The following is a 27,533-nucleotide window of genomic DNA, read 5'->3' as shown; positions in this document are numbered from 1 at the left end:
TCCGCTAACCCAGAAATAGTACCTTGGGTTAAGAACTTTGCTTCAGGATGAGAACAGAAATTGCATGGCAGCAGCGCAGCGGCAGGCCCCATTAGCTAAAGTGGTACCTCAGGTTAAGAACAGTTTCAGTTTAAGAACGGACCTCCAGAACGAATTAAGTTCTTAACCTGAGGTACCACTGTTTTAGGAAGTCTTTTTTTTTACCTTGCAGGGTTGATAATGCTTTTTTGACTTTTAGCCATTCTGCCTGCTTCCTTTATGCTACAGTTTATTCCATTTGATGTCATTGTTCATTGTCACGTTTTTTCTGTTTGTTTGCAGGAAGCCACCAGGGACATATAAAATGTATACAGGGAAAAATGGATTGATCCGAGCTGCAATCCTATATGCATGCTTCCCTGAAAGGATGCCTCACTGAACCCAGTGGCCCTTACTTCTTAAGGCAGCCCTGTTTAGGGAAGCTTTTAATGTTTGATGGATTTCTGTATTTTAATGTTTTTGGGAAGCTGCCCAGAGTGGCTGGGGGAACCCAGCCAGATGGGCGGGGTATAAATAATAAATTATTATTATTATTATTATTATTATTATTATTATTATTATTTCTGAGTAAATGAGCATAGGATTGCACTGTCATTACTATTAGCTCTTCCACACTAATCATGCATCTGATGGCAACGATCTTTTAGGTGGTGACCTCTATTTTTATGCTTATGCCGTGAAGCACCATTTACATGAACGGTGTCGTAAAGCTCAACAATTTCTCTTTCTAAATTAAGCATTTAAATAGCCTAGAATCACCCTCTTGTTCAGGGGTGAAGTGAGAGTAATTAATACTATGCCTCTCTAAGCCAGGAATTAGCCGTACACCTGCAACTATAAAATTGCAAGCAACCAAGCACTGTGGGGAAAAAGTAGGGCAGGCAATCAGTTGAAGGTAATCTCCTGGTACATTTGCAGTTGCAGCTGAGCGTCTCTGTGGCTGGTAGCAGAGAAATGAAGTATCAGCTGGATCCACTGCTAATTTCTTACCACTGAATACTATTCAAAAGGTCCATGGAATGCTTTCCCTCAAAGGTCTGGGAAATATGCACAATCAACAGATGAGTCATTTTCTTTTGTAACTTAATTTCATACACGTGTCCATCTCTCGTTATCTAACAACACAATCCTATATGGGTCTTTTGTATACCCACCGTTTCTGTAGGGTAAGTATGAATAGCGTTGCACTCTAGGATTTTATTACCACACTATGATTTTGTCATCACTACATACTCAACTTAAAACAAACCTGTTTTTCCCGGTACCTCTGCTACAGAATTAGGGTAAACAGATGTTGTCATCCATAGCAGATCTACCTGTGGATTTACTAGCCTGCTGTTTCCATTCACCAATGATGGCAATATAAAAGGTTTATTAAACATTAAATGCACATTCACCACATTAAACCACTGTGAAGTTTCATGCCAAGAGCAAAATAAATACTTATGTGCTGTACTCAGAAAGATAGCTGCACGGCTGGAGAGAGCAGAAACCACTAAAATACAGTGGATCCAGACTCGAGGAGCAGAACTGTGGAAGATGGAAACTGATACACTGCTAAGTACAGCAGGAAAACAGACAAGATAGATGAGTGCATTTTACGAGGTCATTTTCATTTGTACTACTGGCTATCTGTTAAAACTGTTTAAAAATAGTTTCTCCCCACTCCCACAAAAACATTGTTTTCTACATGGGTGCTATTTCTTCTTTTTTGCATCTTATCTTACTACTCGTAATTGTGTACTTTTCAATGAAGAACATAGAATCATAGAATTGTAGAGTTGGAAAGGATCCTAAGGGTCATCTACTCCAATGCAATGCAGGAATTTCAGCTAAAGCCTCCATGACAGACGGCCATCCAACCTCTGCTTAAAAACCTCCAAGGAAGGAGAGTCCACAACCTCCCAAGGGTGACTGTTCCTGATGTTATTCCTGATGTCTAGTCAGAATTTCCTCTCTTGCAATTTGAAGCATTTGGATCGAGCCCCACCCACCAAAGCAGGAGAAAACTAGCTTGTTCTGTCTTCCATGTGACAGGGCTTAAGATATTGGAAGACGGCTATCATATCTCCTCTTAGTCTCCTCTTTTCCAGGCTAAACATAACCAGCTCCTTCAACTGTTTCTCAGAAGCAGGGCCGTCTTAAGTATATTTGGCGCCCTGGCGCCGTGGTGCGATGGATCCATCCGGCACCCCCACCCTGCCCTGTTTGCCAGCGCGACGGGCGGGCGGAGCTGCACGGGCGGGCGCAGCGCACAGCGCAGTGGGTGGGCAGGCGCCCTGGCGCCCTGCGCCACCCAGCCTGGCCATAGGGCCAGCCCTGCTCAGAAGGCTTGTTTTCCAGACCCTTGATCATCTTAGTCGCCCTCCTTTGCACACCTTGTCAACATCCTTCTTAAATGGAGGTGCCCAGAATGTTATAGAGGTATAAAAACATCTTCACAAAAACCATTCACATTGCTGCCTTACAAAAAAAATTGGTAAAAAAAACTACAGTGTTTTAGACTGTTATTGACTCCACACTTAATTCTTACACTTCCAATCTGCACAGTACAAAGAACTTCCTGGCCCATTGAGTAAGCATGTAAGGGGAGCCCTACTGCAGCAAATCAGCAGCCCATCTAATACAGCACCATTAAATGGTTGTTTAGTGGAGGCAGCAAGGGAATAAAGAAATCCTACTACTGCAAAGTGCTCTCCATGGGGCTACCTTTGAAGGTGACCCGGAAACTACAACTAATCCAGAATGTGGCCACTAGACTGGTGACTGGGAGCGGCCACCAAGACCACATAACACCGGTCCTGAAAGACCTACATTGGCTCCCATTACATTTCTGTGCACAATTCAAAGTGTTGGTGCTCACCTTTAAAGCCCTAAACGGCCTCGGCCCAGTATACCTGAAGGAACGTCTCCACCCCCATCATCCAGCCTGGACACTGAGATCCAGCACCGAGGGCCTTCTGGTGGTTCCCTCACTGCAAGAAGTAAGGTTACAGGGAACCGGGCAGAGGGCCTTCTCGGTGGTGGCGCCTGCCCTGTAACACGCTCCCTTCAGATGTCAAGAAAATAAACAACTATATAACTTTTAGAAGATATCTGAAGGCAGACCTGTTTAGGGAAGTTTTTAATGTTTGATCTTTTATTGTGTTTTTAATACCCTGTTGGAAGCTGCCCAGAGTGGCTGGGGAGGCCCGGCCAGATGGGCAGGGTATAAGTAATAGAAAATAATAATAATAATAATAATAATAATAATAATAATAATAATAATAATCCACTTGTTTCCAATGGTAAAGACCAAAGGAAAAGGAGTGACTGGGTTAGCTGGTTTTTTTCCTCCCAGCCTCCCTTCCTGCTCAGAGTGTGAAGTTTCACCCCCCCCCCATTCCCTTGAGAAAGAACTTGTGTATTCAGCTGCCAATTCCCCACCCCGGCAAAAAGCAAACAGGAGAAAATTATATAAAAAAGAAGTTTCAGGATAATTGTGTGCAGCAGCAGAACCAACAATATCTGCTTCGGTAATCGTAACCTGGAAAATTACCGCAGCATCTTTAATTGTAACCTTTAAATCTCCCAGGCTCTTTGCAGAGCATTCTCAGAAAAGCCCCAAAAGCTTCAAGGAAAAAGGACAGAGCTGCTTACGCCAATTAGCATCTGCATTACCAGCTACTTTTGATAATTGCATCTAATGTGGGGTTTCTGAGGGAGGAGGGGGAAAGGGAAGAAAAGAGCTTTAAAACTCTGAACGTGACTGAATCAGCCACGGCTCCCACAGATGTGTCCAGGTCTGAAATGCCAAATCTATACGGCAGTTCCAAAAGCCATCTGTCGAAAGTTCTGTCAAGATCCACCCAGCTGGTGCTTAGCAAATCCATGCAGGGGGGGAAAAGGTAAGTTTTCAGATACTAGATGATAATATTTAAGGGAGGGTTGTGCTGATAAGGCAAGATATTGAGCCTAATGGGAAGGGTTTGTTGTTGTTGTTTAGTCGTTTAGTCGTGTCCACCTCTTCGTGATCCCATGGACCATAGCACGCCAGGCAATCCTGTCTTCCACTGCCTCCCGCAGTTTGGTCAAACTCATGTTCGTAGCTTCGAGAACACTGTCCAACCATCTTGTCCTCTGTCGCCCCCTTCTCTTAGTGCCCTCCATCTTTCCCAACATCAGGGTCTTTTCCAGGGAGTCTTCTCTTCTCATGAGGTGACCAAAGTATTGGAGCCTCAGCTTCAGGATCTGTCCTTCCAGTGAGCACTCAGGGATGATTTCCTTCAGAATGGATAGGTTTGATCTTCTTGCAGTCCATGGGACTCTCAAGAGTCTCCTCCAGCACCATAATTCAAAAGCATCAATTCTTCAGCGACCAGCCTTCTTTATGGTCCAGCTCTCACTTCCATACATCACTACTGGGGAAACCATAGCTTTAACTATGGCAAGGTGATTTTGGCCTACAACTCCCATGATCCCTAGCTAACAGGACCACTGGTCAGGGAAGATGGGAATTGTAGTCCAAAACATCTGGAGGGCCTGCGTTTAGGCTTAGGAGCAACTTCAGATCCCAGATGCCAGGGTGGGTCTCAAACTGGGACTCTAAGCATCGAGGATCTGGTGCCTTGCTGATGGCAGGAGCACATTTTTGTGCTTTGAGTGCTGAACTGCATTTTTCAGAGGTCCCATCTAGGCCTGACTACCTGATCTTTGAACTTAGCTAGTTGACCCTGAGAACCGATCCAATTCCACCAGGCCTAACTGGAGCATTATCCAGTCACTGCAACTTGCTTTGTTGCGAAAGGACCTGTGCTAGGCTAAGCTCCAGCTCCTTCAGACTGTCACCTTGGAACTAATACACCTACCTGCTATGACCTTGGGGACAGATTCCTCTTCTTCAGGGGATGAGGCCAGGGATTCACAGGGGGGGTGTGTGCTCCAGAAGCACTTTAAGTACTTTTGCAAGAAGAGTCCAGTAACCTCCTCTGACTCTGAGGACTCTATCTTACAAGTCCCAGTTCAACCAGAGTCTCCCCAGCTCCACTGATGCACAGTCTACAGGAGGAAGTCTGATCCCCTTAAATCAAGAGGCAATAGCTCAGTGGTAGAACACTTGCCTTGTATGCAGAATGTCTCAGGTTCAATCTCCAGGTAGAGTTTGGACTATTTTTGCATTGCAGGGATGTGGACTAGATGATCCTTGGGATCACTTCCAACTTCACAATTCTATAAAAGTGGAGTTAGCTACAGAACAGGGCTATAGGTCCACTCAAAGTCTTAATCTGAGCCCAACAGCTACTTCTGAAGCAATATCTGAGCTCAGCTCTCATGCAGTCCTGTTTGGGAGGATCCTTCTGTGCTCTGTTGATAGTCATTGCTCCCCCTCAGTGCAAGTAAGCGGCTTACTTGTTTGCAGGTGGTGGACAAATATAGAAGCAGTGGACAAATATAGAAGCAGTGCTGAGACAAGATCTGAGCCACGTGCCCAAACCAGCTAACCCCACAGTCTTAGCTGTATTTTTAAATTTCAAAATACGCCATCAAAAGCTTCTGAAGCAGTATACAAAATATGAAGATTGGGGACAGGCGTGGCATAATTAGGGTCCCAGGGAGTTCCAGTGTGTAGTGTGAGGCTCTGCTCATTTGCAGATGGCACCAAACTTGAAGGGGTAGCTAATACCACTGAAGACAGAAACAGGATTCAAGATGACCTGAACAGATTGGAGAACTGGACCCAAACCAACAAAATGAATTTCAGTAGGGGGAAAAATAAGGTTCTGCACAAATATAGAACTAGGGAAACCTAGCCTGCCAGTAGTACATGTGAAAAGGATCTAGGGATCTTAGTAGACTACCAACTTAATGTACGTCAACAGTATGATGCAGCAGCAAAAAAGGCTAATGCTATTCTTGGCTGCATCAACCGAAGTATAGTGTCCCAATCAACGGAAGTAATAGTCCCACTCTATTCTGCCTTGGTCAGACCAGTTCTGGGCAACACAGTTTAACAAGGATATTGGCAAGCTGAAACATGTGCAGAGTAGGACAACCAAGATGCTCAAGGGTCTGGAAACCAAGCCTGTTGAGGAATAGTTGAGGGAGTTGGGTATATATAGCCTGGAAAAGAGGAGAGTGAGAGGAGATAGGATAGCCATCTAGAAATATCTAAAGGGCTACCACCTGGAGGATGGAGCAAGCTTGTTTTCTCCTGCTCCGGAGGCTAGTACCCAAACCAATGGATTCAAGTTACAAGAAATGAGATTCCGATTAAACATCAGGAAGAACTTTCTGACAGTTTGACAGTGGACACCCTTGGGAGGTGGTGGAGTCTCCTTACTGGGAGGTTTTTAAGCAGAGATTGGATGGACACCTGTCATGTATGATCTTGTTGAGATTCCTGCATTGCTGGGGGTTTGACTAGATGACCCTTGGGGTCCTTCCACATCTACAATTTATTATTCTATGCTTGGCTTCCATCACATTCCCATGATAGAGAAGCAAGCAGCCTGCCTGCTCAGTGGTTGCAACAGTGTCTCAGCAGCAGTGCTCTAAGCCAAGCACCTCCATCTCACCATTGCCACTTCCCTTTCATAGCAACATAGAGCAACCACACCACATATTCCCTTTTCTTGATTGTAAGTGGTGATTTAAAACATAAGTGTAATCAATAAAATAAAGGAGAAATGCACAGTTTTAAAAACCTTGACCCCAGACACTCAGTTCAGAACTAAAATGGATGGTTTCCTTACAATAATACAGGATTGACCATCACGTAACCACATTTTTTTGGTTCTGTATGCTGAAGCCAAGAAAGCTTCTTCAAATAAAGGTAAAGGTAAAGGGACCCCTGACCATTAGGTCCAGTCGTGACCGACTCTGGGGTTGCGCGCTCATCTCGCGTTATTGGCCGAGGGAGCCGGTGTATAGTTTCCAGGTCATGTGGCCAGCATGACAAAGCCGCTTCTGGCAAACCAGAGCAGCACATGGAAACACCGTTTACCTTCCCGCTATAGCGCTTCCTATTTATCTACTTGCATTTTGATGTGCTTTCGAACTGCTAGGTTGGCAGGAGCTGGGACCAAGCAACGGGAGCTCAACCCGTCACAGGGATTTGAACCGCCGACCTTCTGATCAGCAAGCCCTAGGCTCAGTGGTTTAGCCCACAGAGCCACCTGGGACTTCAAATACCGTAGAGCAATTAAGGAAAGCAACACTACACCTTAGGAGTTTTGTTGCTGCTATTGTCCAGGTTGTATGAAGTGCCTACCTTTGAGAGAGAGTGTGTGTAAAGCCAATGATTTGAAATAAAATTCCCCTAAAAGCATTTAATAGACTAAGCTAAGAATGGGATTCTATAGGCTGGATCACATGAGAGCCCTGACGTGTTTTTTTTTTGTTTAAATACACCTTGTGTTTCTTGGCTGCTTTTGGCTTGCATGTTTCCAAATGATATGTGGACCTCTAGCACCCAACTATTTTTGCAGTTAAATCTCAACCAATTGTGGCTTTGAAATAGAAAACCAGAGCAACAGAATGTTGACCTCTGACGTCTCCTCCTCATTTGAACTCTGTCAACATTTCAAGCTACATGAACGGGAGGAAAGATGAACATATTGGTTGGAAGCTTATTGTCAGTAGCTACAAGAGAATTTCCTGATGCTGCTGAAGGTGATATTTTAGCACTAAGACAACATATGCATGTTTGGTACTGAAGCTCATAGACTGGGGAGACTCAAATCCCTGCTCAGCCCATGAAATTCTCAGCGTGGCCTTGTGGCTGTCACCCATCTCAGCCTAAGCTAAGTCGCAGAGTTTTTTTGAGGCTAAAATGTAGAGGGGAAACCATGCCACCCTGAGCTCCTCCGAGGAAGGGTGAAAGAAAAATGCAATAACGAATGAATGAATGGATGGCTGGCTGTTGAGTGGAAGACATCCTAACTGGGCGTGAGTTGGTCAATTCTCTTCCTTGGATGATGGAATTGTTCCTTAGCACAATTCCCAACTATAGTATCTTTATGCCACCATGATACTTTTTCCCTTTCTAAAAACAAAACTTGATTTGACTATGAAAAGGAGGTGTACAAATAAATGATGACAATTGTCCCCCACAATGGATTCTGTCCCATGATAATAGAAAGGGTAAGTCATTGCAGTGTAAATATATAATGTGAGTCATTCTATACTGCAATTCTTTTTTAGAGCACCTTTATTACTGGGGCTGGTTCAGAGTTATGGCTTACTTTACAGAATACCGGTTAAGAGTGCTTGGGGGCACTGCAGTTTATTACCACCTGCCAAGCACTCTGCCAAGATCTCCTGCTTTATTTCTGCACATTAACAGATAAAACGTCAAGGTCTCTCGGATGGTGGTGGTGGTGGAATAAAGTCAATATTCTGCAGAAGGGAACAGGAGAGATGGCATGTATGTTACAAGGGATGCCTAAAAGAGAGAGAGAAATCACAAGAGAACATTGACCATCTCATGGGCATTTGGTGAATGTTTGAAATTACGGAGCTGTAGTGGTTATGGATGTTACGAATGGTCTTTGAGGGAGCATGCCTAGCTAGCTCAACTGTCTAGTCCAGGACCTCAGAGGATGGCATTCAAGCACAGTGGCTTTAACAAGGCTCCTCTGAGGGCACCATGTTGACTATTTCTGCATTAATAGGGGCATTAGACTACCACTTAACATCAGCTGGGCAAATGTTCTATGCTGTTTCCTTAGCTGTGATTCCTGCATTGCAGAGGGTTGGACTAGATGACCCTTTGGGTGTATTCCAACTCTAAAATTCCACGATTCTATGATTATGGAATCTGGCACCAGGGCAAACTCTAGCCCATCCATCTGAGCCTTCAGAGATCAGGCACACTTTTCATTGTTTCTAATAAACTCAGTCCAAATCATGGGGTGCTTCTGCTTATCTCAGTTCCTAGGGCTGATGGAAACTAGAATGGAATATGGACATAGCTTTTTTCTTGAACTCACCACTGAGATTATCATGTGAAAAATGGAACAATTCTTGTGTTCCTGGTTGAGAGTGACAGCCCCAAGCCAAAAGCACAGGGGGAAACTACGTTCCATAATGGGGAAACTCTAGTTCTGACGGGAGCCATAACTATATTTTGGCCCAAGACAAAGGTGGAGCAAAAAAAAAAAAATCAAATTATGAGAGCTGCTTCTGGTTTCCTGGTGTGAGAAAATAATAATAATAATAATAATAATAATAATAATAATAATAATAATAATTTTTATTTATACCCCGCCCTTCCCAGTCAAGACTGGGCTCAGGGCGGCTAACAACAATTAATATCAACACAAGTATAAAAGAAACAATTCAGTTAAAACACAGATTAATACAATGTTAAAATTCAAATTTAAAATTAAAAATCTACGAACAAGATAAAACCATTATGAAATAAAACCTTAGGGGAGGGTAACCGTGGGGTCAGACTGCGTCAGTCCGAAGGCCAAGCGGAACAGCTCTGTCTTGCAGGCCTTATGAAAACATGACAACTCCCGCTGGGTCCTAGTCTCCTGGGACAGAGCGTTCCACCAGGTCGGGGCCAGTACTGAGAAGGCCCTGGTCCTGGTCGAGGCCAGCCTAACCACCTTGTGACTCGGGATCTCCAATATGTTATTATTTGTGGACCTTAATGTCCTCTGTGGGTCATACCGGGAGAGGCGGTCCCGTAGGTACGAGGGTCCTAAGCCGCATAAAATACATCTCTTTTGTGTGTAGCTTTGCTCTTATACAACTAAGACAGGATGCAGTTTGCTAACTAACCCAGAAAAGGAGGGGTGGGTTTTGTGTAATAGAGGAAGAAGGAAAAAAAACCAGAAGGAATAAAGCTACTGATAATCAATTACATCAAAGTGATAACATTTACAGCTACCCAGGAGCAGAAATTGTGCATTTTTCTTTGCTAATCTGGAATACTTCACAGGGCTCAGAAGGGATGAACAATCCAGGCAATGCAAGATTGGGCAATGTCATCATGTGTTTATTTATCTCTGTGACATTTACCAGAAATCTTCAATGGAACAGGAAGATGATTAGATACTTAGGCAAAAGTCAATAATGTTCGTATAGATGTATAATACTGATTTCGTTCATTGCTGGTGCATAAAGTCCGAGGAGAGAGAGAGAGAGAAAGAAAGAAAGAAAGAAAGCGAGAGAGCTCTCAGAGCTAACTCATTTACAGAAACAAATGGAATAAATTCACACACATTATCAACCTGCTTCATTGATCAGGTCAGTCTTCCCCAACTGGGTGCTCTTCAGATGTTTTGGACTACAACTTCCATCTGTATGGCAGTGGTAGGCTGTGGCTGATAATACTTGTAGTCAGAAACATCTGAATGACACCAGATTGGGCAAGGCTGGATTAAGTCATCAGCCGAGGGACCCAGTTCATGCTCCATCTACTTCTGTGGCTACATTGGGAAACAACAGAGATAGGGCCTTTTTAGTGGTGTCCCTTAGATTATGGAACCCCATCAGAGAGTTCCATCTGGCATTTGCCATCATTTCCTTAAGGCTATCAAGGAGTGTGTGAATATTTTTTTAAAAAAAATAGTGCTGTGGTTTATTGTTCTGTTCTGGTTTTAAGTTGGGTTAACCCAATTACGGTTTTGTATTCTAAAGATTTTATGGCCACTGTGGCTGCCTTTTTAAAAGGCAGAAAGGTAGAATATAGATGTTTTAAAGAGGAATGGAATGAATTGTACATTTTAGCTCCTCTGAATGAGTGAAAATTTTATTTGTCAGCATGAAGAACAACGTGTGACAGCTGAAATGCTTCTTGAATCCCACAATCCTGAAATATGTACTTCTGAAGCAGCTCTACCTTTGAAACCATACTAGGTCCTTGACCATAACGTTAGTGATGACTTCTCCTAGGAGAGTAAAATGAAGGGTGCAAGGAGCCAGCCCAGAAGTTTCTCTAGTGTTTGGTGGGTGAGTCTCTTCCACATTTCCCCAAAGCTCTGCAGATCGAACTCAGGCATGGAGGTGCAGTTCATATTAACACCCGCCCCCCCAAAAAAAAACCAAACAAATTTAGTGCAAAGAATCATGCAAATCTGATTCACCAAATATGTTATCTGCATGGTGTGGGAAGAAATTCACACATCGCCTCCACTATGCAAACTGAGGTCCAGCTGCCCGGAATTTCTGAATTGGGACTTTGTGGTTGCTCAACCAACCTTGACATTTCTGAAGATCATAGCATAAAGCAAGTACGGGGAACCTCAGGCATGAGGCCCAAATGCCCTAAGGGTGAGAAAGCTTCCCACATAAATATTGGCCTTAAATATAGTCCAGCTCCATATGGGATGATTCTTTGGTCATTTGACCACAATATACCGGTACCTGTAATTGGGGAAGTCTTTCCCCCTCAGTGCAGAAGGATCTTTTGTGATCCTTCATTTACTACGAGATATAGTTGAGTTTCTACTGACAGCTACTCACAGCAATGCCTCTCTCCAGACCCATTGTGCAAGTGACATTCTCTCCCTTGCTTCTAACCACTGTGCTTTTCAGCTAAGTAATAGAAGGGTGTGAGCAACTGCTTATCAAGCATCATGCAAAATTTAATGGTGGGGATTATAACCTGCATAATCAATTATCTATGGTAGGTCAAGCTGCAACCGTTGACACAAATCATGTTGGCCTTCTTACTACGTAAATTGATAACTTTACACATCTATTAAAAATAATGTGGCATTCAAAAATATTTCCCTGGGAGGCATGTGTGCTGCTCAGTGACTTTTTAATGCTCCAATTAACCAAGAACAACTAGAAATGCCCAAATAATTCATAGCCATAAATGCCTTTGACCATTGCACATTATCCTTTGTGATTATGACACTGTTGCTAGTCTTTAAGAAACAGATGCATTGGCTGTATGAAAAACTTTCATAAGTATGTGTGTCTTTTAAAGAGCTTTTATATTCTTGAAAAAAATGAAAGTCTAATATTATCATTACCCTGGGTCATACTTTCCATCTTCTGGAGATGAAGCTGGAGATATAAAGTGGGAGAGGGAATTGCCTTCGTGATCACCCACAGGTGTCTCTACTAGTTCAGAAGAACTAGTGTAAGAGGAGACCATTATGTGTAGCCCAAAGGGGGCTCTTCTGCTTCCCTTCTCTGCCTCTGTGGGCTTGAGATCAAAACCCAAAGTTCAATCAAAGTCTCCTTCACACTGTTGGAACTGATGGGTGTAAAGCAGACCGGGTCCCTTGGTTTAAAGAGGCCCCTCTAATGGAAGGCAGAGCTTAATGTGTAGATGGAGAAGTTGGCAGTTGCTGAAACAACATTCAAGTTCTGCTTTTACTAAGTCTCCAGCCTGAGCTGTCCAAGGTACTGAAGGTAAAGGGACCCCTGACTGTTAGGTCCAGTCGCGGGCGACTCTGGGGTGCAGTGATCATCTCGCTTTACTGGCCGAGAGAGCTGGCGTACAGCTTCCAGGTCATGTGGCCAGCATGACTAAGCCGCTTCTGGCGAACCAGAGCAGCACACGGAAATGCTGTTTATCTTTCCGCCGGAGCGGTACCTATTTATCTACTTGCACTTTGACGTGCTTTCCAATTGCTAGGTTGGCAGGAGCAGGGACCGAGCAACGGGAGCTCACCCTGTCACGGGGATTCGAACTGCTGACCTTCTGGTCAGAAAGCCCTAGGCTCTGTGGCTTAGACCACAGTGCCACCCGTGTCCCTACTTAAGGTACTACTTAATCTTTAAATACTTGCCTTGCCTCAACCTAGACTTTTCCCTACTTCATTACATCATGCACTGTTTGCCCAAACTTAAGCCCTGCTGGATCAGACCCAAGGACCGTCTAGTCCATCATCCTCTCACAGTGGTCAACCATGGGAAGCCAAAAAGCAGGAGCTGAGTGCAACAGCATTTTCCCCATTTATTTCCCAGAAACTGGTATTCAGGTGCAACACTGCAGGTGGCAGTCATTCATAGCTTTCTCCTCCATTAATGTGCCTATAAAACAGAAGAACATCTAGAAGGTGGAAAACAGCACAGACCGGATACTGCACTATTGCCACTGAAAAAGACTCTCAAGTGTGAGGACTCCTGAATGCACAGAGCCTGCCACACATTCAAACGTCTACAGACAATTCTGCGCACCATGTGGTTATCACAGGTAAAAGACCCAACAGCAGGAGCGGTACGTAAAGCATGGCCCAGCTCCATTGCCATCACAGATATTTCCTAAACAAAAGTAATGCATGAATAGGGCTTAAACTCACCATGTCCTTGTATCCATTGTACCCAAGAAAGGACACACAGAAGGGAAGGTCAGCCTTGTCCCAATCAGGCAGCCATACTTGTATACGATTCATCACTTCATTCTCTTCCCATCAATCTGATCTCCTTCTCTCCCTTTCCCCACCACTCCCCTTTGCACGCCTTCTGTCTTTTCAATTTGTAAGCCAGAGTGTTTATGTACTGCAGCATGACCCAACCAGGTGTTCTTCAGTTGTTGTTGGACTACATATCCCATCAGCCCTAGCCAGCATGGTCAGTGGTCAGGGATAGTGGGAGTTGGAGTCCAATGATAACTGGAAGAAACCATGTTGGGGAAGGCTGGTGTGCAGCTTCTGCCACCAGCAGTATATTCACTGATGTGAGAAGCTTTGGGAGATAGTATTTGCCCCAAACCAGGATAATAACCATGAAACATATTCAAGTTTTATAAATAAACATACGGGGAATAAAATCTAAAGCAGAAACTATGTGAAGAAACATCACATCATACTTAAGACAACTATATGAGTTGTCAAGTTTTGTTCTTTTATACTTCTAAAAGAATTCTGCAAAAATCTGCAACATAATATACGTTCTAACAGCCTAGCAAAACATTGGCAAGATTTTCAGGACTTAAGCTTCATCAGCAGTCATGATCAATAGGATTTTCATATAAATATGTAAAGGGAATTCCACTCCAAATACTTAAACTGAAAATGAAGGATTATATCACAATTAATTGCTTTATTTGTGTTGCTAACAAAGTCATCTGGCCTCTGAAGTGCGAAGAACAATTCACTTACCCTTTCCAATGTAATTTCTTCAAATTCATATTCAATCTCTGTTCCATTGACCTAGAAAATAATGATGATATAACAGAGAAATCTATTAATACCTGTGGGAGATAAGGAAGGAAATCCCTGCTTTTATCCAAGGACAAGTGTTCTTTCAGCTGTGATGAAACACAGTGTTTCCAAATGAAAAAGTCGGTAATACTTCTTCAACTGGAATAAATGAGGAATGCCATGCATGGAAGAACTGAATAGTGGTATGCCAAGGGAAAAAAGTGCTCCATTTAAGAGCTGACTGGCAAAGACTTGCAATATTCTGTCGCTCTGACACATAGGAAAAGAAGAGTTTTGCAGGGCTCTCCAGAGGCATCTGACCCCTTGGAAGAGCCATACAATATATAATTCAGGAAATGGGTTGTGCAGTTATTGCCAGGTCCTATAAGCAGATACCCCCCCATATGGTGGGAAGAGAAACAAGTTACCAAATTCTTTTGAACAATGTTATCAAGGAAATATTTTGAGCTCCATTTTAATTTAGATCCTCTTTCATTTATTCCCCCTCCACCAACCACTTTGAAAAAATCGCACCATTTACATAATTGTATCCAACTGAGTTCTATACAGAGTAAGAGACCCACTGAAACCAGTCAGCATGACCAAGTGAGAGCCATTCATTTCAATGGATTTGCTCTGAGTGGTACTTAGAAACAACCCATTACCATGAGCATGCTACACATACAACACCACACAGACTGGTTCTCATTGAAAAAGAAAGAAAGGCATGCCCCCTTTTCTCGAAGCATCTTTTACTATGTCATGAAACCATTTCCAACCTCTCCAAAGATATCTCAAGCCAGTTAGCTTCATTCTTACTTCCACGGCAACCAAAACCATCCTCAGCTCCCTGCAAGTAGCTCCCCATCCTTTCACAGGGCTAACTAAATGAAACATGCCTATACTTCCTTTCCTAACAGTTTGCAAAAGGCAATAGTCCATCAGCTGCCAAACCATACTATCACAGCCCAACGCAAGTTGGGAGGAACTACTTTGAGATAAGCAGCTTAAGGATTGGTGGCCCACACTGAGTAGATATGTGGGGAAATGCTCACTTTGGCACAGCAGTGAAGCATTAAAACTAATGACACATGGGAATGGCACAAGTTTAGCTGGTTGCCCTTAGAGCTCTTGCCTCTCTTCTTCTGCATAGAGGAGATTACAATATGGGACTCTTCCCCAAAGTGAGCTACCCTATGCTGACTCAGAATTTGCATAGCACGGGGCGACTCATACCATCTTGCCAACTTTATCTGAAAATAACTATGGGCTGTATCCAACATTCTCTGTCTGCTTAGCGCAAGGGCTCTTGAGCTAGCAGACAGGTGAATTTTAACATTGCGTGGTGGAGAAATCCAATACAACAGTTGCACTGTGGGAAACGAGCCCTGCAATAGATTGCACAGTCTATAGTGAAACACAGTTACTAGCAGCCTGCTTAATTATGCATTCTTTGGTCCAACAGCATCCCACTTGTGCAAAACATTTCACCAGCAAAACAGGTATATAAGGCTAAGTCACTTTAAGTTAGCACTACAATGGATCCCACCCTATGGGTGGTATTCAGTGCCAGTCCTACTTGGAGTAGACACACTGAAGTTAATAGATATGGTTAACTTTAGGTTCATTAATTTCAATGAGTCTACTCTGAGTAGGACTTAGGTGAATACCACCCTATGATTTGGAAAGACAACATTTCAGCTATAGGGAGCTTCCAAGAAAGGCACCTGTTCCTGAGATCTTCCCCGCTTCTGCTTATTTCCAGTTTCTGTTTTTGTTTTAATCTTGGTGGAAGTTAGTTGTAGCTTTAGATGCCCACCATTAAATACACTTCCCTGCCATTTGGGATTTGGCCCCCAGGACTTTCCTTAGGTCATGGCTCCTCCCCCAGCCACACCCCTTGCCAGCTCTGTACTGCACCCTCCTCAAGTGCTTTTTCCTGGTTGGAATGTAACCTTCATGGTTGCCTAGAATCATAGAATCATAGAGTTGGAAGAGACCACAAGGGCCATCCAGTCCAACCCCCTGCCAAGCAGGAAACACAATCAAAGCATTCTTGACATATGCCTGTCAAGCCTCTGCTTAAAGACCCCCAAAGAAGGAGACTCCACCACACTCCTTGGTAGCAAATTCCACTGCCGAACAGCTCTTACTGTCAGGAAGTTCTTCCTAATGTTTAGGTGGAATCTTCTTTCTTGTAGTTTGAATCCATTGTTCTGTGTCCGCTTCTCTGGAGCAGCAGAAAACAATCTTTCTCCCTCCTCTATATGACATCCTTTTATATATTTGAACATGGCTATCATATCACCCCTTAACCTTCTCTTCTCCAGGCTAAACATACCCAGCTCCCTAAGCCGTTCCTCATAAGGCATCGTTTCCAGGCTTTGACCATTTTGGTTGCCCTCCTCTGGACACGTTCCAGCTTGTCAGTATCCTTCTTGAACTGTGGTGCCCAGACCTGGACACAGTACTCCAGGTGAGGTCTGACCAGAGTGGAATACAGTGGTACAATTACTTCCCTTGATCTAGATGCTATACTCCTATTGATGCAGCCCAGAATTGCATTGGCTTTTTTAGCTGCTGCATCACACTGTTGACTCATGTCAAGTTTGTGGTCTACCAAGACTCCTAGATCCTTTTCACATGTACTGCTCTCAAGCCAGGTGTCTCCCATCCTCAACCTAGATTGAGGATGCAGAGATAAGCAGGTGGGGTGCTGGTGGGATGGAAATCACTGGCATTTGTGTGGCTGGAATGCAGTCTTACTGTGCAAAGGCAAGAGTTACGCCTGGTGCTCCATCCACTTCCCCCCTCTGGCCCTGCTAACAACTGGTGTGCCAGTGCCAGCCCCACGAATGTGGCTTTTGGGGTAAAAAAAGTTTCCTGCCACCTGATTTAGGAATTCAGCAGTGTCTCAGTTCCCACACATTTATTCCTCCCTTCCTTAGTCTATTTATATACTGCTATATATCCCACAACCTCTGAAGTGGTTTAAAATGAAATTTGTGAAAGAGCATCACTCAGTTTAAAACCATGCATTGCAGCAATCCGGCCAAAGCACACAACGGAAGTATCAGAGCAGCAGCATTATTGCCCAACAGCCTGAACAAACAGGTTTTCATCTGGTGCCTAAAGGAGCCAATAGGATTTCAAAGGAAACAGAATTCCAGAGTTAGGGTGCCACCACAGAAAAGGCCTGGTTGTGTGTCACAGCCAACCATATAGTTCCTAGCAGAGGAATATTAAGGAGGGCCTCTAAAGGTCCTCAATTCATAGGCAGCCACATACAAGGTGAGAGCTCCTCCTCAAGTGCAGTCATACCTTGGCCATAGCTGCCAAGTCTCCCGCTGAAAAATGTGGGATCAGCAGTGGCGCGGCACCGGAAGTCACTTCTACGCATGTGCGTAGAAGCGACTTCTGGTGCCGCGCTACCCACATATGGGCACCGGAAATTGGGCGGCGCCAGCACCGGAAGTCGCTTCTACACATGTCCGGACATGCGTAGAAGCGACTTCTGGTGCTGCGCTACCCATGTCTGGGCACCGGAAATTGGGCGGCGTCAGGACCCAAAATGGAGCCCCCCTGGCAGGTAGGAGATCCGGGGGATTTACGGGATTTTCCCCAATCCGGGCTGCCAGCGGGAAACGGTTTAAAATACGGGGGTTTCCCATGAAAAATGGGAGACTTGGCAGCTATGACCTTGGCCCCCAAATGCCTTGGGAGTCGAACGTACCGGCTCCCGAACAATCGAAAACCAGAAGTGAATGTTTGAGTTTTTGAACATTCTTTTGGAAGTTAAACGTCTGACAGGGATTCCGCAGCTTCTGGTTGGCTTCAGGAGCTTCCTGCAGCCAATCAGAAGCAGCGCTTTGGTTTCCGAACATTTCAGAAGTCGAACAAACTTCCCGGAACGGATTCCGTTCGACTTCTGAGGTACGTCTGTATTTATATCCTAGGTCATTCAGAGATTTCTGTGCAATTTGTAAAAGGTTGAATTCAGACCAGAAATGAATTGGCATATGGATATGTCTCTGACACAGGTAATTTGCCTCTCAAGAACAAGCCACAGTTCATCTCTTGAAGTCTCACACACATCTTCAGGGTCTTGTATGCATTGAGGGGGGGGGGGCTTTCAGAAGGGCCCCAGCTTACAAACCTCATTTGTGCACAGATCACACCATGGAGTCCTTTGGATCTAAGCCCAACCACTTTAATATCCAGTTTAGATTTTTATCCAACGGGAATGAATCAATCTCTCTTTTTTAAAGAAAAGGAAAAAAACATCCAAAAGCCTCCATTAAGAATTGCAGCTTCCATCTAAACGACCAAGAAAAACAAATAAATCATAGCGAGGAAAGGAAAGGTACACAAATGTATTCAGCAACATGCTGTTCTCATTTCCTCCTACTGAGATGCCTAATATTTGCTCTTTTCACCTGCCTCAATTTGCAAAGCACAGTACAAATTGTTAAACTTCTTTTTTTTAAAAAGTAGAACATTCGTACAACAACCCTCTGGTTTTGTAAACTCTTAAAGCATGATTATTAAGCAGTACACAAGAGGTTACCTTGCTTTCTTGCCTTATGGTAATCTACATTTTACTGTCTTTTCCAGCCTAAGACAACCCTTCTGCCTGCTCCAGGACCACTGCGCTTATTTTAGATCACTGTGGCAGGTGGAAAGTCCAACCTAGATCTCTAGCTAACAAACGCTGCTCCGTAAGGCTTTTCTTTGCTTCACTGCATAGAGTCAGGCTTCCTTTGCGTTATTATTAATGCAGCAAAAACGAGTGAGGAAAAAATCACAGAAGGAATTTCTTTTAGGAAACCATCTGGGGTGGGCGTGGGGGAAGGTGTATGATGATTATCCAAACTAGTCTTCAAATTAACATGAGATCTAACCATAGGTGTGGGCTGAGATTTAGGGGGAAAAAACATTGGAGCCCCCTGGGAGCTAAGGCCAATCGGAGTTCCAAGACATCTCTTGGCTGTGGACAGAGCTAGAGGCAGTCTTTTAAATATTAATAATAAAAACAACAACCCTGCAGGGGAGGATAGAAGGTTCCAGGCAATGGAACATTAGAAGCTGCATTATACAGAGCCAGATTGTTTGTCCATCTAGCTCAGTATTGTCTACACACCGATTGGCAGAGGCTGTGGGGCAGGGGACCATTCCTGCCCTACCTGGAGATGCCAGTACTGTATTGGAAAATATATGATAAGAATAACATTGGAGAAAACTGGATATTGAAACCTGCTTAACCTAAATCATATATCCCAGTTTTATAGCGGCCCTTTAAAGTACGCTTCATGCAGAGTATACGCAGTCAGAAGTTGACCTGGCTAAGAAAACACCACCAAGAACATAGGGTATTATTTCCCTCATATGAAACCCCTTACTGGCTGCACACTTGTAAAAGTATGCAGATCAAAATACAAACGGTTGGGTTTCTTTAACTGAAAAACAAACTGAATCTAAAGAGACTTTAAACTAAAGATAAATGCTTTCTCTCTTAGCAATGTTATCTACCCACTTTCCAAACCTCCCACAAAACTCCCATTAAACAACCCAAGAATTAACAGCAAACTAGCATTATAACTAAGCAACTCTCATACTAAGAGTCAACTAAGGAATCTCTTAAACCGAGAACAGCTGAGAGAGTGATCTACTACGAGATGAATCAAACTGAAAGATCTAACTAAGAGATACAAAAGTCTTTCTGGCAGATCCTTATACGCAAGAAGCAGAGCCCACGTCTGTGGGCAATTAACAGAAATCACCTGCACCTGTTTCTCTTAAACAGACAGTATTTACATTAGACCGGCTCTAAAGTAACTTGACTATTCCAAAAATCCAACAGCCAGAGATCAAGCCTTCTGTGGCCTTCTGCATTCCAGACTTCCCAGCTCCCAAACTCACAGTTAACACTCTTAACTCAAATCACAGTGGGCTACATCCAGACTCAGACATACTTAGGGTCAGGGCCGTCTTTAGCATACGTGCCGCCGGGGTGCAAAGATCCACCCAGCGCCCCCAATTTTAGTTTATACCCCAAATTAACTTTATTATGCTTATGCCAGACACCACGCTTACGCCTTATCTCTTGTTTACAAAAAAAGGGAGGGAAAAGAAAGAAAAGTGTACTGCTTTGGGGTGGCTCCTGGAGGGGTTGGGAAGGCTCTGGTGCCCAGCACCAGCCGGCAGGTGGCCAGCAGGAGTAGCAGCAGCAGTGCAGCCTGGGCCCCCCTCTGAGCCGCCCCATCCATGCCGAGCTCCAGGCAGGTCCAGTGCGGCAATCTGAGCCAGCGGGCACCCGAGAGAGGTGTGTGGAGCTCAAGGGGGCGGCCAGGTGCCAGGAGGGGCACTGTGTTTGGGAGGACGGGGGGGAGGCCAGCAAGCCGGATCCGGGTGTCCCCCTCGGCGTGCCAGCCAGCGAGCAGCTAGGCGGAAAGCAAGGCGGCAAGTTTGGAGCAGGTCCACTGAGAGTGGCAGGGTGGGGGGCGGGCAGAGAGGGGCACGAGTCCCCCGGTGGCCAGTTGCCAGCGGGCATCTCCAAAGCCAGCAGCTCCTGCTTCATGGTTTCAGTTTGTTTGCCTCCAGCTCGTGCAGAGTCCAGCCAAAAAGGAAAAAGAGGGGTGCGGACACTGGGGGGGGATCTTTTTTTGTGAACGACAAGCTTAGGTGGCATCAGTGGCGGGTGCCCAGCGCCCGCCAGAAATTGGCACCCGGGTGCCTTGCACCCCCGGATAAAGACGGCCCTGCTTAGGGTAGATACATTGAAACACTGCGAATTAACACAGTCGTTTTAAGTCCTGTTGATTTAAGTGGGCCTGTCCTGAACATGAACCCAATCAAATTACCACAATTTTCATAGCCATAATTGCATTTAACATTATGTATATAAAACTTCAGTTATCACACACACACACATCTTTACAACAAGCTCAGCCAGAATGACTGTGATCATAATAACAAGGCTGTCATCACATGCATTGCTAGCTATTTATTTGGTAATTAGCAACTATTTGTCTTTCAGGGTGGTGCTTTTCATGGGGCCAGCTCTACCATGAGGCGGAGTGAGGCACATGCCACGGGAAGAGGAAGCTGGGGTGGCAGGGAGTTGCAGCGAGGGGTTGGAAAACTGAGTTGCATCTCTGCCTGAAGCTAAAAGCTCAGAAAACAGTGGAGGACACTCTCCTGCCATCAGTGTTGAAGAAAGATTCTAACTGCCAACCTGGCTGCCTTTTTAATGCAGGAGGCAGACATCTCGTCATTCATCCCAAGCAGCAAAGTATCCTGCTTGGCCCTGACCTTGGAGATGGGGGAAGAATAAACATGGGGCTACGGGGAGGAAATCCATACAAAACTTGGTAACGTCGCTTGAAGAATGCCCTGGGAGTTTCTCTCATCACATAGCCTTCTTCCTGGGCACACACAAATGGCTGTGTTCTGTCTCCAACAGTCAGGGGTAACAATGCTTCTGATTACCAGTTTATAGAAGCTGCAGGAGAGGAGAGTGCCCTGGGTAGCTACAGTGAGAACAAGATGCTGAACTAGATGGGCCATTGGCCTGATCCAGCACTCTTCTTATGTACTTATTCTAACCCAGCACCCTCAAGGAATGCAGTCTCACCTTGTGCTGCTGGTGAGAATTAAATGGCGGCTTGAATGGCCACTTCAAACTGGTGGTTCCCTCGTTGTGAGAAGCCAAGTTACAAGGAACCAGGCAGAGGGCCTTCTCAGTAGTGGCACCCATCCTGTGGAACACCCTCCCACCAGATGTCAAAGAGAAAAACAACTACCAGACTTTTAGAAGACATCTGAAGGCAGCCCTGTTTAGGGAAGCTTTTAATATTTAATAGATTATTTTAATATTCTGTTGGAAGCCAACCAGCCAGATAGGCGGGGTATTATTATTAATAATAATAATAATAGATTTTTTTAAAAGGTGAAGAAGGAATTGGAGAACTCTGGGCCAGCATGTTGAGTTAAGCAAGGTTAAATGCAGTCAAATGGTGGAGCAAGATATTTCAGGGAAATTTCTCCTGTCTTCCCACCTGTCCCACTAAAGCAATCAAAAACACAATTTGTTTCATTTTTGCCAGGCAGCCAAAAATGGGAGTCAAATGGTCCCAAAAACATGAAGAGGGGATTTTGGTGCACCATTACTTTAGATAATGACTTGTGCCCAGAGAGATGGCCTTCCCGGTGGTGGAACCCACTTGTGTGATGTTTTTCCTCCAGCGAGGCTCACCCGGTGCTTCCACTTTTGCTATTCTCAGTGACTGGCAAAGATGTGTATTTTTTAAATGCACCTAGGCAACTTTAAGTTTCCGTTGCTTTTCGGTTCCCACATCCTGGACTTGATGTAAGTAATAAGAAAGACTAGCTGGGGCTGGTTGCGGGCAGACTCAAGTTGGTGAGGGCAGCGCCCCATTCACCTCCACCGCCATCAACTGAAGAGCGTGTTGATGACTGTTGCTGGCAGAAAACGGCAGAGTTTAGGGCTTTGCTGTGAGGGCACATACAGATTTCTAGCCATTAATCCTTCATTATCAGGTGGAGTATATGAAAGTAGGGTGAAAACAAACAGTTACATTTCACTCCGGGTTTAACATTCTCCGCTGTCTCCACAAAGCATAAAAACTACCTTACGGAAGCTGTCCGGGATCACGTTTACCTTCCAATCAAGTCAATCTTCCGTAGAAAATTATCGGATCAAGTATTCATGAGACAAAGTTAATTTGCACTACCCACAGAGAGATTCGTTTCTCCTAGCTGGTTGCAAGACGACAGACGTGCCTTGTTTGATGGAGTGCAGATTACAATTCGAGCCGGATGCCAGGTGTTTTTCATTAGCTCGATGCACTATGGTCAATGAATCCCTCTATAATGCAAAATACGGCCAGAGAGAGAGGGGAGGATCTAAATTGCAATCCAGGTTTGGCCAATGCAGATGGCAAAAATCTACATAAGTCATCTGATGTACGCATATTTTAATTGGGGGTGAATGGATCAGTCCAATGGGGCTCTTTCACCAGGCCATAGCCTCCAAAAGAGAATGTCAAGCATTATTATTTTTTAATTTGTTGTTTAGTCGTTTAGTCGAGTCCGACTCTTCGTGACCCCATGGATCAGAGCACGCCAGGCACTCCTGTCTTTCATTGCCTCCCGCAGTTTGGTCAAACTCATGTTCGCAGCTTCAAGAACACTGTCCAACCACCTCGTCCTCTGTCGTCCCCTTCTCCTTGTGCCCTCCATCTTTCCCAACATCAGGGAAGTCTTCTCTTCTCATGAGGTGGCCAAAGTATTGGAGCCTCAGCTTCATGATCTGTCCTTCCAGTGAGCACTCAGGGCTGATTTCCTTCAGAATGGAGAGGTTTGATCTTCTTGCAGCCCATGGGACTCTCAAGAGTCTCCTCCAGCACCGTAATTCAAAAGCAGAACTGATCTGGTTCTGCATGCAAGTGTTTGAGACTCACTTAAATCCTAAATGTTCAGAAACCTGCTTTATGGTAGCCAATGTAAGAATTCTCAACATATCCCCACAAGCTGGAAAGCAGCATGAAGGTGGCAAAATTGCAGTTTCTCAACAGAATATATGACAAGACTCCAGGGTACCTCCTTCCCACCCATAACCCCCAAATTTGCCATTTTGCCAGAGATTGGCTCCTTGCAGAATGTCAAGGATGACACTTTCCCCTATAATCTTAATTAAGAAGCTAATTTTTGACGGGAAGTTTCGTGTGTGTGTTTTTAGCATCCATAATTACAGATGCTTGAGGCAGGTATAAACGCCATGCCAATGCAGGAACAAAAAGAGAATTTCATCTAAGTATAAACTGGGAGCTTTCATCGCAAGAAGGCATTAAAAGAATTTTATCAAACCATTGCATCTTAATTGAAATGATCATTTATTCATATGAATAATGCAACTGAATAATGAGGGAACGGATCTGAACGTTTCTTAAAAATCTGCCTGAGGCAAAAAATTCTTATCTCCCACACACATCATAAAAAGCAGAGCTGTTGGGACGGATTAGCCAGTAAGCTGAATATGCTATAAAAGCAGCTCCCCAAACAATATGGGCCCTTTCCCTACTGCCAGAAATTGATAGGTTAGTAGGGAGAAAGTACATTTTAGGTCATAGGTAGGGATTGGTGAATCTGTCAATTTCAGTCCCTCTCCATTTTCAAGTTCAGTTCTCACTAGTTTGCAAATTTTGTTTTTAAAAGCCTAATGAAATGAAAACTCTCTGTGTTACCATATATGTGTCTGTGTTTGAATCTTGATTCCGCTTTCCATGTTACTGTCCCTTCCAACTTTCTGTCATCTGCAAGTTTGATTAACATCCCTTAGACTGATATATTTTTGTATTTTATATTTTTGTATATATTAAAAATATTTTCATGTAAAATACTCATGGGTTCTGTATATTAAGTAGCATACAAATTATATACAATATAATGGGGGAAATTTGCATGACTGTACATTCATTGGTGAAAATAACACACAAAAGGCATTATATTGGAACACATTGTTTGCAAAAATAAATAAATGTGTATTTGGGGGGAAATTGCATGCAAAAACGTGTATGTTAAGAGAAATGCACATTCTGGAGAGGCTTAAAAAATAAAATAAAAAGCAAACCAAGCATTGTTTGCTTGGTTATGGGTCATGGGTTCAAGCCCCACATTGGGGGGGGGGATCCTGCATTGCAGGAGGTTGACTAGATGATCCTGATGGTCCCCTTCCAACTCTATGATTCTATGATCTGGAAATGTGATGAACTGAGCTTAAAATTTGAAAAATGAGTAGGTGAGGGAAGCCAAAACTGACCGATTTGCCCATCCCAGACCAAGCTGAAACCCTAAGACAGGCATGGCCAACAGGTAGATCGGGATCTACCGGTAGATCCCCAGCACATTTCTGGTAGATCCCTGGATTCCCTGAAGCTGGCCCTGACACAGTACTCGACTGATATTGAACAGTTGGTTACCAAAATGGTGATGCAGGTGTCACACTAACAGTGGATGAAGGCATGTATTTTTAAGAAATCTTGATAGGTAGGTTAATGGAGTGGGCAAAGGAGTTTGTGCGGCGTACAGTTTTGTGAGTGCTTTTATGCAATTCTCTCCCAAGAAATCTCTAAAAGTTTCTGTTGTCCCCCATAAGAAAAATATTTGGGCAGTGCTCCCCCCAAAAAGGTTATCAAATCTGGTTACCCCCCCCTTTCCTTCTCCCTAAAGAAAGCTCAACAACTTTGAGCTGAACCCCCCATGATGATTCTGAAAGTAGATCACAGTCTTTTGGGAGTTGGCCACCCCTGCCCTAAGACCAGACTGATTTCCTTCAGAAGTCCATCCTTCTAGGCTGGCCTGAAAAGGCTTCAGCATGAAGAGTTCCTACAGGGCTTCACTCACCCCTGCTCCCTCTGTTTGAATCCAGTCCCAGTGGGCAGGAGAACAATAGTCTCCTCTTTTCCTCCTATTTTTAACCATCAGAATAAGCCACTCTAATCCCCTTTTCTCCAGACAAATATATACTCAATGGCAGCAGTCCTTTCAAATTTACCAGCGATAATTTATCAAGATGTTTACAAACCTGATTTAGTATCCACTCAACATAGCAGGAGAAAGCTTTCATTCCTGGGCTTTTATCAGCTAGTGGGCTTTCTCCAACCCCTCCTTGGCTTCAGCTCAGAGCTCAAGCGGATCTGAGTGCGCTGCTTGTTTGTGACCAACATTTCATCTCTTTCTCCTTAAGGCATTTGCAGCTAATGCACTAGTCAAAGCAGACATCTCATTTTTATCCATCACAGGGCAGTGATTGATATGTGCCATTTTTTTCAAGAGATGTGCTGTAGTTAATTTCCCTTCTGCATTCATGCCCTCCAAGGCCTTGAATTTCTCTGCTTTCTTGCCATTTATTTATATTGGCCTTGTCGTGTGTAGAATAGGGCTGAGATCTGATCTCACCACCATTATTATTTTTTTGCTTCCTGCTCCCTCCCCCCTTCCACATGGTTGTGTGACAACTTCTGGGAGAGGGGAAACTAAGGGGCGGTTGTGTAAATGCTTGTGTTTACCTTATGGACGCAACAAGGCAGCCAAGGGTATTCATTTAAAACAAGTCTGAAACATTCCATTTGCACTTGCAAGAGGCTCATTGAAGACAGACTTCTAGGCTAGCAGTGTAGTAACTTTGCAAGGGAAGAGGATGGGGGGGACAACCAGAACAATTTGGCCATGCCCCATGACCTCATTTGCCACATCCCCAAAGGGGGATTTAGGGGAGCCTGATTGGTTTGGTTGCACCATGGGCAGTGCACTGAAATCTGAGACATCAAGTCTGCCATTGATATCCCCATCATACCTGCCAAGTTGCTGTCAGAGAAATAAGGGACCGGACCGGAAGTAGCAGACCGGAAGTAGCGCTGCCGCCATTTTGAAACTGGGCGGAGCATGGTCAGATGTGACTTTTGATGCTGCTTTGCCCAGTTCCAAAATGGCCGCTGCGCCAGAAGTCGCACTGTAGCCATTTTGGAACTGGGCAGAGAAGCATCAAAAGTCGCTTCTGAGCATGCTCCGCCCAGTTCCAAAATGGCCGCCGTGCCAGAATAAACCGGGGGAAAACAAAAAAATCCGTTTTTTCAGCTAGGAACAGCTGGAAAAACGGGGATTTCCTGGGGAATACGGGAGACTTGGCAGCTATGATCCCCATTGGCTCCTGGCAGCCCCATCAGGTCCATTGGGCACAACTTGCCACTCACTTCGGTGTGCGCATTTTGAATTTGCATTTATTATTTGTTCTAGGGCAGTGGTTCTCATACTTTTCTGGCCACTAGCCCCTCAGTTCCATAAAGTCATCCACAGTGCCTCTACCTTACCCTATATAAAGCAACATTCAGAAGAGAGGGTTTGCACGACCCACCAAGGAAGAGAATAGCACAATAAGATTCAAAGCACTCTCCATTAATTGCACCTTTAGTCAATATCCAATTAAAACTATTTAGTTTAATTAATTCAACAAAACTTAGGAACGTGATCCAGTGATACCAACTTCTCAAGGTCTAATTGCTTACACCTCCAACGCCCCCTGCCACCCCGCTGCCTCTTAGCACATGCCCCAGGCAATCCCAGGGAGCCGCTGTTCTAGGGTAAGATACAGGTAAAGGTAAAGGGACCCCTGACAGTTAAATCCAGTCGCATACGCTCATCTCGCTTTACAGGCTGAGGGAGCTGGTGTTTGTCCGCTCCGCAGACTGGTTTTCTGGGTCATGTGGCCAGCATGACTAAGCTGCTTCTGGTGCAACGGAATACCGACATCAGAGCAGCGCACAGAAACGCCGTTTACCTTCCCGCTGGAGCAGTACCTATTTATCTACTTGCGCTTTGACT

The 27,533-nt window shown here is 44.4% G+C and overlaps 1 protein-coding gene across 10 annotated transcripts in view; it reads right to left on the bottom strand.

Annotated features, from left to right (window-relative positions):
• The window catches only part of DLG2 (discs large MAGUK scaffold protein 2), an 835,907-nt gene that overhangs the window by 237,096 nt on the left and 571,278 nt on the right, over positions 1-27,533 (bottom strand). For all 10 annotated transcript variants that reach the window (XM_088668833.1, XM_088668834.1, XM_088668835.1 and 7 more), the window contains one exon: positions 14,091-14,141. In XM_088668833.1, the coding sequence (XP_088524959.1) occupies positions 14,091-14,141 (51 nt within the window). The remainder of the gene's footprint in view (positions 1-14,090; positions 14,142-27,533) is intronic.

The sequence above is a fragment of the Zootoca vivipara genome, chromosome 4 (assembly GCF_965207765.1).
Source record: "Zootoca vivipara chromosome 4, rZooViv2.hap1.1, whole genome shotgun sequence".
NCBI lineage: Eukaryota > Metazoa > Chordata > Lepidosauria > Squamata > Lacertidae > Zootoca > Zootoca vivipara.
Note: the sequence above shows the minus strand (reverse complement) of the source record. Positions and strands in the feature narration are given on the sequence as shown.